An 11,060-nucleotide genomic window follows, 5' to 3' on the forward strand; every position below is an offset into this window, starting at 1 on the left:
CTTACCTTTTTTCTTTTCTTTTTGGGGGAGTAGGGAGTGGAAAGTTACAGATGTAAAAATATGACCAAATCAGTAAACACGTCAAGGGATATAGATGACTTGTGTCCCAAGCTATACAGTAATCTTCACAGCAGACCACCTAATTCACATAGTCTAAGATAATTTTTGGTAACATTTACTGAAGATTTTGCAACTCAAGTGTTACAGCATTGATTACATACATACAGAACAAACACAAATAAACGCAGAGAAGGACAAGTAGTTCCAAATTAAAAAGATGATTAGGATCCAAACTGAACAAAGGATCACAGACTGTCCCTGCAACTCGCAGCATCATAGCTGAGGTATGTTTTTCCTTTATTCCAAGGGAAAAGCAGTTTCTACAAGAGGCTCCTGACATTCTGTCCCAGTCTGTAACCTACCCCGACAGCTGAACTGTCCACATACCTTGTTTTGCGTGGGTATGCTCACAGCCTGGAAGACCTGGCCAAGAGACCCGCACACCTTACACACCATTCCGTACTGCCCTTCCCAGTTACACACTCATGTATTGATGAAGTGGAGGTATCTCTGACAGCCAGCATTACTTATACCTGAGACAGGTTTTAACTTCAAGAGGCTTCCCAGTCAACCTAAAATTTGCTAAAAGAAACAATGAGTTTAAAGTGAGGATGCTCTCGCAGAGTTACTGCATTTCACTTTTTTTTTTTCCTCCTGTTTTTCCGGTTCCAAAGCAATCTGAGGCCAGCCGAAACAATCGGGGCAGCACTGGTAACTCGGCCTCCTGCTGCATGTTCCAAGCAGGATGGTTTAGACTTAGGGCTGCTGGTGACAGTGCACCACACACATCACCGCATCCAACATAGAAGAGATACTACTTGCACCTTGCACAAACTTGCAAAGACATTTAATCCAGGGGTTTTTCTTCACCGTTTTTACTTTCTACACTGAGTGCACTTACCAGCAGGCTCTGCATGGGAAAGTGACAGAAGTATGTCAGTTTGGTAAAGTAATTAAACTTCACAGAAGAATAAGCACAATGAACATGCAACAAGGAAAATCACTGGAAATTAGTTGCTGTATCACTTAAGTTCTCCAAATATTTGGGTAAACTTCTGTCTGTCTATAATCTGTCCAAACTTAACTGTAAAATATAAAACATCTGTACTGTTATACCGTTTGAACTGGAGAAGTAGCTCCCCCTTGCTATCTCCAGCTTCATCCAGAGTCATCACTGTCTCTATGGGACAATAAATATCATTCCGTCTTCCCCAAAACGTCAAGTGGGCCACTTTGACAGTACAGCCAGTTTCATTTAAGTAGATTAATCCAATAATTCGTCTGAAAAAGTAGCTCATACCATACAACATTGCACCAGCAAAGAGCGCAACACCAGTTGTATACAAGAGGATATTCTGAGAAACCTGGTCTTGCAGATAGAGGTAGCAGATGGGAGGCAGTATGACCATGGTGGTGGCAGTCTGTAACAGCTTCAGTCTGGACAGCACCCTGCAGTACTTAATCCCCGGAAACCTGTAGACCAGTCTGAACTCCTCTCTTTTCCCATCCACAGCCTTCTGTTGGACCGCAGCAGCAGGGGCTGAATGGTACAGACACAGAGATGGCTCTCGCTGTCTCCCAAGATAACCATTAACAGCATTAACTCGCCAGGTTTGTGACTGCATACGCTCCTGTGTACCAAAACACCAGGGTGGGCAAGCATCTTCCCTTCTCCATGACCTTGTCCAGAGCTCATTTTGTAGCCATCTCCCAAAGGATGGTGCCACGCAGACTTTAGTCCTAAATCTGCAGAGCCTAGCCTGCAAGGAAATATTCCCACAGGTCATCATTTGAGTCATCTTTATAACAGAGCCACACTTAGCTCAGCATCTGTTCCTTAGGCCCTGAAGACAGTAAGCCTGAGCCTCCCCGCCCCAGCTCACTGTAACCTTACACTTAAAACCAGTTATTTGCGCTTGCATCCCTCCCTGCAGACGAAGAGGGAAGATATTTCTGATAACACAGCTGACAGCAAACTCGGCGTATCAAACCCAACCTTACAGTGTCCCCTGCCTGCCTCTTTTCTTGAGCAACATCCAAGTGAAAGCACCAGCACTACGGGTTGCTTCTAGGCAAAGAGGGTGAGAGGACCTGGGGCTGCTAGCCAGCGAAACCGGCGAAATGTTACCTAACCACTCAAATAATAACTTTAGGGAAACGGAAACAAGCGGCCTAAGCACGATAAAGGGGAGGAGAGCGTGAGGAACACCGAGGAGGGACTAGGCAGTAGGAACGTGCAGGACCACAGAAGATAAAAGAGCGGGAGGGACCTGCCCCCGAGCTGCCGCACACACGCAGCCGTTCCTGCCGCCACACGGACGCGTAACTAAGCGGACAGCCCGGCGGCAGACCCGGGCCGAGGGCCGCCGTCGCCCCAGAACCCGCCCCCCGGGGCGGCCAACGGCAGACGCGCGGGCACGCCAACGCGGCGAGCCCAGACGCCGCTTCCCCGGCGCCCTCCCGGCCCGCGGCCCTCCTCCGCCAGCACGGCGCTCCGGCGGGGCGGCCTGTCCGCTCCGGGGCCGTTACCCGGCCGTGAGGCGCCGCGCGCCACCCTCCCCCGGGGCCGTTACCCGGCCTTGAGGCGCCGCGCGCGGACGCCTCCCGCTCCACACCGAGGCCGCTGGCGGCCCAGACGTGCTGCCGCCGCCTCACGGGCTCACCCCGCGCTGAGCCTCGGGGGAGAGGGGAGGGGAGGGGACCGGACCCGACCCGACCGCTGCCCGGCGGCAGAGTCCCTCCGCTTACCATCGCCACGGCACCGCCGTCGGAGCGCGCGGCCCGGCCGCAGCACCCAGGCTCGGCGCGGCAGGGCGGGAAGGGGCGGTGCCTGCCGCCTCCCGGCGTCCCCCGCGGCAGGAGCGCGCGGCTCGGTTCCGCTGCCCCGTCAGGGCGCCATGGCGCCGCCGCGGCCCGCCGCGCTCTGCCTCTTCGACGTGGACGGCACCCTCACCGCCCCGCGGCAGGCGAGTCCGGGCCGGGACCGGCTGAGGCGCGGCTCTCCGCGGGCTGGGCTTCCGGCCCGGGGCGGGGGGGGGGGGTGTCGTTCGTGCAGCCAGCCCGGGTCTGGCACGGGGAGCGGTCCGCGCTGAGCGGACACCGGGCCTTGCTGGAGGGCTGGTAGCCCTCGGGGCACGGAGTGTGCAGGCACACCGCTCTCTGCACCCGTCCCCGTGTGCTTCACGTGCAGGCTTACTTTGCCGTTGAAGGCAAAAGAAAATAAGATCCTTTTTCTCAAAGGCCGGCCCAGTATCGCTGGGTTTGATCATGGCTGCTCTGACGGTAAGAATGCTGACACATCTTCTGTTTTGGATCCCAGAAAATCACGGCAGAGATGGCCGCGTTTCTGCAGAAGTTGCGTCAGAAGGTTAAAGTTGGAGTCGTGGGTGGTTCAGATTTTGAAAAGATTAAGGAGCAGCTGGGCGATGACGGTAAGGACAGCGGCTGATGCAATCCCTTGCACTGCATGGCTGACGAGGAAGTTGTGAAGGTTAGGTGTAGGTTAAACCCAAGTCATTCTCCCCCTCCCTTGCTTTTAACTTTTTTCCTGGTTTTGTGCTGTTGCGCTCAATCCGTGCGAAGCTACGGACAGGCGTAGGGACCTGCAGCCTGTTTGCATTTTACAGGTGTCTCAGTGCCTTGTCGGGGGTAGTTGCTAGTAGTGAAATCCTGACGTCGTGACAGTACCCGAGGAAGGCATTTTGACGTTGTCTTTTTAAAACGGAATTACAGAACACAGTAACGCATACCTGTGCGGGCTGCTCAGCTGTCCAGCCCATCCCTGAAGGATCTGACTGCTCACTTGGGGCCACAACGCAGAGATGGACTCGCGTTAGTCCTTTGAGAGGCATTTCCCGTTCTGTACAAAAGACTCTCTTTAATGGCCTTTACTTAACTGATGCCACCGGTAGCCTTCTGTAATGCCCAAATAACTCAGAATTTGTTTGGCTTACGGTGGTCCCCAGTACACCATCTCATCTAGCACTGTAGCGAGATTCTCACAACTCCTGGACATCTACTGTAGATTAGTAACATTGAGAAAACAAACATAAAATAGTAGTGTTTGATCTGCCCTCTAGCAAGGCTGTGTGCCAGGTTTTTGTAGTATATTTGAAGTGTTCAGTCACTTCCTTATATTTAATGCAAAGAGAGGTGTTTGCAGGAGAGGATGAGCCTTTAAGCAAAAATACAGGTTTTTAATAATTGAAAGACTTCATGTGATTTGAGGTGTTAATCTTGGAGAGAAATGAGTGGTTTTGATCTTGTGCTCGATGTTATGCTGCTGAATCTTTCATGCTTTACGATCTAAGGTTTGCTGTATTTTAACCTATTTATTATGTAAGACAATTCTGCATCAAACATACAGGGGGAAATTATAAGTTACTGTCATTTTGTTTGGTTGTAGTGGTTGAAAAATTTGACTACGTTTTTCCAGAAAATGGTCTTGTAGCATACAAAGATGGGAAGTTCTTGAGCAAGCAGGTAAGTGTGAAATTTCCAGTAAAGTGAAATTTTCTAAATAAGACTTTGCAGCTTTGTTGCTGCAGTGGAGTCCACAGATCATTCATTTGTCACTCTGATCGTGTAATGACAATCTGCACCTTAAGCTTTATTCTTTGGGGTATTCTCAAAACCAAAAGCTGTTGGAGTCTGGAGTGTCTGATCGAGTGGGAACAGTGAAAACCCTGGAACAGCCTTTCACCTCAGGAAAGGTGGCCAAGCCCTCTGCGCCTGCAGGTGTGATGGAATTTCATAGCCGATGTCTGTTGGGCCTTGGGGTTCAGAAGGTTTCTTGTAGATCTCTTGTAGCCACTTTTTAGCGTTAATTCAGAGTGCACATTCTGGTATGTTGCATGAGCTAGAAAGTAAATACACCAAATTAATACAACTGATCCTAGATACCCTAATCACCTTCATTGGCTCAACATAAGTAATGGAGATGAAAAGTTTAAAAGAGATCCTGGCTGAAACTGCTGACTTGAGCAGTGGTTTCCCGTTTACTGCAGTAACGATCTCCATTTCTTCATACTTGGCTGCAGCAGACGTTAACTGCAGCATCTGCTTAGGTCTGCTGTCTTTGGCCCACACTGTTTCCTTCTAAAGCAGGTACTTGTCGGGAGCATGTTAAATGACAGTTTAGTATTAGTGGTTTAAAAACCACAAAAGTAAACAAGACAAATGAGAGTCTTTAGTTAGTACTGTGTGTGCATCAACTTGAGAGTTACTTACTGCAGGCATGTTTCTTTGTGCTATTGATTGTGCCCAATTATCCAATGTCTATGTTTTCCATGCAACTTGGTTTTAGAAGCTCAAATTCTGGAGCCTTGGTTGAATGGTATTTGTTTTGTTAGAACATTCAGGGTCACCTGGGTGAGGACATACTTCAAGATCTAATCAACTACTGCCTGAGTTATATTGCAAAGATTAAACTGCCAAAGAAAAGGTATGTGCATACACGCAACTCAGTGTCACCGTATCTTCCATCAATATATAAAGCAAGCTTTTCATCAAAAAATGAGTGATTTGTGGTTTAGGAACACTGTATACGTGAAACAGAGCTCAATCCATGCATATAAAGACAAGCTCCCAACTGCAACACAGCATTTGAAATACTGACTATTTTTATTTAAGAGGGAAGGAAGTTCAATTTTGTAGGAGTATTTCCTTGACATGTTTGGAATTCAGCAGCATAATGTTTTCCAGAGATTAGAAGCATGCAGCAGGATCCGTTCTGTGTGATGAGTGAAGGTGCAGCTGCTCAAGACATTAATGCATACCAAACATGAGGCTAGCTAGAAACACCGCCACTTCACCCCAAATCTGACAGACTGGCCTGTCAGAGTCTGAGAATCAGGTTGACAGGATGCTCTCGTCATACTTTTAAAACCAAATCATACTTTTTAAAAGTCAGTAAGGATGATGTTGAGGTTGCCAGATAGAAAGAAACATGCAAAAGACTTATTGATACCAGAGGTATTGGTTCCTACGTGTTGGTTTTTGTGTGTACAGTGAGGCTGAAGGAGACATCCGATTCCCATTGTCTTCAGAATTAAATGAAAGTTCTTTGTGCTATTCAGTATTTTGAGCAATCTCTCATCTATTTGCTGTCTCTAATCAATTCTTTTTTCAGAGGCACTTTCATTGAGTTCCGAAACGGGATGTTAAATGTGTCCCCCATTGGAAGAAGCTGCAGCCAGGAAGAACGAGTTGAGTTCTATGAACTTGATAAAGTGAGTTACAACTCTTGAAAAATATCCAACTCTTCTGGAAGAGGCAGTTATGGCCAGGTTATGATTTTTAAAAAGCTTTTATACTTTGTGCAATTTTTTTTTCTCATTTTAATCCTGTCCATGTGGTTTAACAAACTTCTTAGTTCAGACTTCAGGAAATACAGGATAGGGTGGGTTTTGTTGCAATAGTTAACAATGATTGCTTGCAGAAGAGGTGGGTTTGGCTGGTATTTCTTTGCCTGTGACTGGATGCTGAAAGATAGCTGAGCCCCAAGGCATTCTGAAAACACCCTTTTTTTTGAAGTATATAGTATCAGAAGCTCATTACCAGTTTTGAGACTCTTCCTATGTCTCAGTCTCCCCATTTGTAAAACTGAATTTTACCAGGAGTTGAAGCATACTTCCTTAGTATTCTAAGATTTTCAGATAGAACAGCAAATATCACAGCATGTGTGTGAAGTTTTGCTCTCTTTTTTACAAGTTGGTGACAGATTAAAGTGGAAATACTCTCAGCATGCTTTCAGTAATAATAAATGTAGCTCTATCACACTAGTCCTGGTACTCAGAACTTTGGATATTTTTGGGGTGCTTTTTTGAGTTATCTTTTTATTGATGAATTAACATAGCATGTAACTGATAGTTGGTTTTGTTTGGGTTTTTTAACAGAAGGAACATATAAGAGAGAAATTTGTAGCTGATTTACGAAGAGAATTTGCAGGAAAAGGCCTCACGTTTTCTATAGGTATCACATTAAAATAATTTCATTTAAAACATTTAATTTAAATTTCACTTAAGTAACATCTTATGGCTATGACATCTCATTTGTGTGACAGTTATCTCTCTGGGGGTGGTTGCAGGCATTGCATGCAAGACTCAGTCTCTTTTCTCTCTTAGGCTTTCGTTTGGTACATTTTAATTGAAATCCATCATCAAAGAGAACTTCATTGCTTGTCATCAGTTCATTGTCTTTTAATGTCAGTTGTGTGACTGATTCTGCTCATTTTGAAACATATTACATGCTTCTGATTAGTCAGAGTTGTTTCTGTGAATCAGTTTTGATCAGAAATACTACATCAGTGCTGTTCCAGTAGCCCTTGGTTCTTCAGTTCTGTAGCTTTATTGTGTGGGAAGAAGGGAAGAAAATCTAAAAACAAGTGCAAGTTTAAAGAGAAAAGTGATAATAAGGGGGAATTAATTTTCCATGCCTATTTTGTTCCTTCTCCCCCAATATATTACCACATTCTGGCCTTTTATAATTTTTCAGAATTATAAAGAAGTATGGTTGCCATTAGTGCTGTGGTACTTAACCCCTAAGGCAGAAATTAACTGCAATATAGCTCCTAAAGCACATTGTAAATACTTTTTTTGACACCTGCTTCAACTGGAAATCATGCTTTTATGTATTGGTAAAGTCCATGGATTTGGAACTGTAACAGCTGCTGTCCTGTTAGGCTGTGTTAAAAAGGCTGATTTTTCTTCTTTTTCTATTCTGAAAGCTTTAGAAAGCCTTTTGCAAAAGACTTTATGGCTGTACCATACACCAATGGCTGTGTTGATCCACGTAATCTTCTTACTTTTAGAAAGAAACTAAATGTAACTTTTTTTAAAAAGGTTCAGTTTGGAGAGCAGTCAGTGTTTGGGAACATGCTAAGACTGTCACATTTGTTTAATGGGTAAAGAATAATCTGTAAATCACAATTGTAATAACTGATACCCTAATAAAATACTTTCTCTACTTGTAAGACTTAACTCCAGGGTCTCAGAACGTTTCTGTGACTTCTGCAAAGCTCCCTCTACCAAAAATCTTAGCAGGTTTAATTTTTCCTTGCTTACTCCCCACTCAGAAATGTGTTCTTAAATGTGTCTATCCTAGGAGGCCAGATAAGCTTCGATGTGTTCCCAGATGGCTGGGATAAGAGGTACTGCTTAGGAATCATTGCCGAAGATGGATACGAGACCGTTTATTTCTTTGGAGATAAGACTATGCCAGTGAGTACATTGTTTTATTCTTCAGAGCTTCTGTTTTAAACCACAAGCACTGTAGGTTCTAACCAAATGCCTTATGCCTGACAAGAACTGAAATCAGAATATAAATGTGAACACATGTCCACGTTAACTGGCTGTTCGTTACTAGTCAGTATAATGCTCGGAGATAGCTGTGAGCATAGATTTTTCTTCACTTTTCTGAAGTGAATGCAGTGTTCTTGACAGACAATACCGGAATATGTTTTTAAATTGAACTTCTATAATTATGTTAAAAACCTAGGTGACACGGTTATATAAAACTCATTATACTGTTTGTGTAGTGTAGATAGATGCTTCTTGTTGGCTGGTGATTATTAAATGTATTTATTTTCCATTGAATTTAATATTGTTCCTTTGCTAACCACTCTGTCTCCGCAGTGAGGAACTGAAATCATATATAATCCCTGTCCCTAATCATTGGGGAAAGCTAAACAACTGCAGGGTGATTCAGAGGCTTTTGAAAACACTGAGCAGAGACCTGACTAGAGCTAGCGAGGGCAACAGCAAGCACAAGGACGTGAATGAAATTAAGGCTGTCTGAGCATGGCCAAGGGACAGTGTCAGGCTAAGTTTTATAAGAAAAGACTTAGTTTTATAATAGTAAATAAATTCTTATAAATTACAAAGAACTTTATAGTTTTATAAACTTTAAAAGGCCAAGCTTTATAAGAAAAAGACAAGCTTTAAATGACAGGGAGTTCTATCCCCCTTGACACCAGCTGCAAAAGTAATCACCTGTCCCTCTGGCAGAGAGTTTACGGACAGTTGATTTTAAACCCTGTAACTGGCAGTGCAGCATTTTCAGAGTTGTTTTGAATTAGCAGGAGTTGCTGCTGACTCAGTGGAAAGCAGTGTGGCAAACAACATACATACAAAAATTAGGTACCACTTCCTGTAGCACACAAAGCTGCGGCTTTCAGGGATCTCTGCTCGTGCAGGTGACAGTGCCCTTGTTCCCTGAGCCAGCTGTGAAAGGATCTTTTCATCGCTCTCCTGTGATTAGAGACCAGTTACAAATATCTCATCAGACCAGTAGCTGGCAAGGCCAAAACAGAACCGCAATAGCGAAGGATCAACAGTGTTAACAATGATTTAACTAAAAGCAAAGGAAACCAAGTTGGAAGTAAGAGGATAATGCAAATAAGTTACAAATACTATGTGCTGGTGTAACATTCTGTAACAAGCTTTACACCTTAATATTAACAAGCAAACAATTTTTAAAAGTCAATACTGGGTTGCTATACCAAACTAAAAATATGGCTAAACTTATACTGGGAGTTCTACTCTTTCATTCCCAATTCTAACATGCAGGTCAGGAAGTTCTCACACAAGTGTTTGTGGTGGTCAGCAGGTGTTTCAGCACAGGTGTGCTACAAACACATTATGCAAAAAAATCTCAAAAATTTCTCCAGTGTTTTAGCTTTCTGGAAGCCATCTCAGACATGACTTATGTTATCATCTCACTTCTCTTCAGACTTTCCTTTATGTGTCCTTTTTCCACCCCAAGACTGTGACTATACATTGAGCTAAATAACATGAAATCCTCTTCTGCTGTTTTCCTCTTCTGTTTTCAGGGAGGGAATGACTATGAAATTTTCAAAGACTCCAGAACAGAGGGCCACAGCGTCACATCCCCACAGGACACAAGAAGAATCTGTGAAGAGCTATTTTTTAAGTAAAATACTTTTAGAACTGACACTTAAAAAATGGTTAAGACAGCTTAATAACTCAAAACATCTTCATTCTGTATGGTTTTTTGTAATTGGTCAGTCATTACAGAAGGGAAGCTGCTATTTAAAAGGTGAACATTTTAGAGGGGTTTTTTTGTATACTACCTTATGATATGAAGACATGAATTATAAGTATTCTCTTGTTTAAAACTGGAAGATGAGTAAAAGAAGCAGGTTTTATTTCTTTCTGGGGGTGGGAGAGTAGAACTGAGCCAGAAGCCCCTGACCTCACACATGTTCCACTGCATGGTCAGAAGGTGCGTCAAGTCCACCACCCTGGAAAGGCTGGACCGGCTGGTGCTAAAGTTACCTCCTCAGTACAATTGCGGTGCCAACGCACAGTACAGTTAACAGTACCTATGCTTTTTACAGACTTTTTAAATCTAAAAAATAAAAAAAAAATATTAAAACAACTTGAGCATAGTAGCAAAATTACATTTGTGATTTTCCTGGTAAGACAGAAGGGTAGATGAGATTTTAGTACCAGAAAAACGTTTCTATTCAAATTCAAGTTTTAAGTATGACAATCAGTGTAACTGTTAATATGACTTTTCTTATCTGGCATTAGGAAAGTAATCTTGTGTATGAACGGTTTAATTTAGTAAAGGAGAATAAAATCTATTTCAATTTGTCATTTTGGCAAATAAAATATGTAAAGCAAACCTGTTGTATGGTGCCTATCTGCACAAAGAAATGATAGACTTGAATCTTTCCAATCCCAAGTTTATGTGATGATACCTTCCACGGTAAAAAAGGGGAGAATACAATCTTTGTGTATAAACCAAAATCCCCAGAATGGCTTACAATAAAGGAGGGGGAGCTGTGATGCCGTCACGCATCAGAACTATCTAGTCTAATGCCCTTCTCATGCGCCCACTTCTATAGGGTAATTCAGCCTCAACCATTTGAAAGGGAGCAGAGTTTGGACCAGCACCTGTAGCGCGTGAAGGCTCTTTAAAGAAGACAGCCAGATTTTAATAGCTGCTGCTTTGTGTGTACACTTACACAATGTATC

General features: G+C 43.7%; 2 protein-coding genes across 2 annotated transcripts; one reads left to right on the plus strand and one right to left on the minus strand.

Annotated features, from left to right (window-relative positions):
* Positions 1 to 159: 159 nt before the first annotated feature.
* On the minus strand, positions 160 to 2,933 carry TMEM186 (transmembrane protein 186). Its single transcript, XM_075767977.1, has 2 exons — positions 2,809 to 2,933; positions 160 to 1,820 (listed from the first exon to the last, which is right to left on the minus strand). Exons 1-2 carry the CDS (start codon positions 2,809 to 2,811, stop codon positions 1,083 to 1,085), a joined length of 741 nt encoding a protein of 246 aa, XP_075624092.1. The 5' UTR covers positions 2,812 to 2,933; the 3' UTR covers positions 160 to 1,082.
* PMM2 (phosphomannomutase 2) lies at positions 2,900 to 10,707 on the plus strand. Its single transcript, XM_075767976.1, has 8 exons — positions 2,900 to 3,026; positions 3,380 to 3,491; positions 4,466 to 4,542; positions 5,412 to 5,503; positions 6,191 to 6,290; positions 6,957 to 7,032; positions 8,164 to 8,279; positions 9,890 to 10,707. Exons 1-8 carry the CDS (start codon positions 2,958 to 2,960, stop codon positions 9,992 to 9,994), a joined length of 747 nt encoding a protein of 248 aa, XP_075624091.1. The 5' UTR covers positions 2,900 to 2,957; the 3' UTR covers positions 9,995 to 10,707.
* Positions 10,708 to 11,060: the final 353 nt, after the last annotated feature.

The sequence above is a fragment of the Balearica regulorum genome, chromosome 15, assembly GCF_011004875.1.
Source record: "Balearica regulorum gibbericeps isolate bBalReg1 chromosome 15, bBalReg1.pri, whole genome shotgun sequence".
NCBI lineage: Eukaryota > Metazoa > Chordata > Aves > Gruiformes > Gruidae > Balearica > Balearica regulorum.

What these genes read in the sequence shown, in the direction of transcription:
- PMM2 (XM_075767976.1), top strand. Translation starts at nt 2,958, where the DNA reads ATGGCGCCGCCGCGGCCCGCCGCGCTCTGCCTCTTCGACGTGGACGGC. An exon ending in ATTAAACTGCCAAAGAAAAG is followed by an intron (nt 5,504 to 6,190) that starts GTATGTGCATAC and finishes TTCTTTTTTCAG; the next exon opens with AGGCACTTTCATTGAGTTCC. An exon ending in AGGCCTCACGTTTTCTATAG is followed by an intron (nt 7,033 to 8,163) that starts GTATCACATTAA and finishes TGTCTATCCTAG; the next exon opens with GAGGCCAGATAAGCTTCGAT.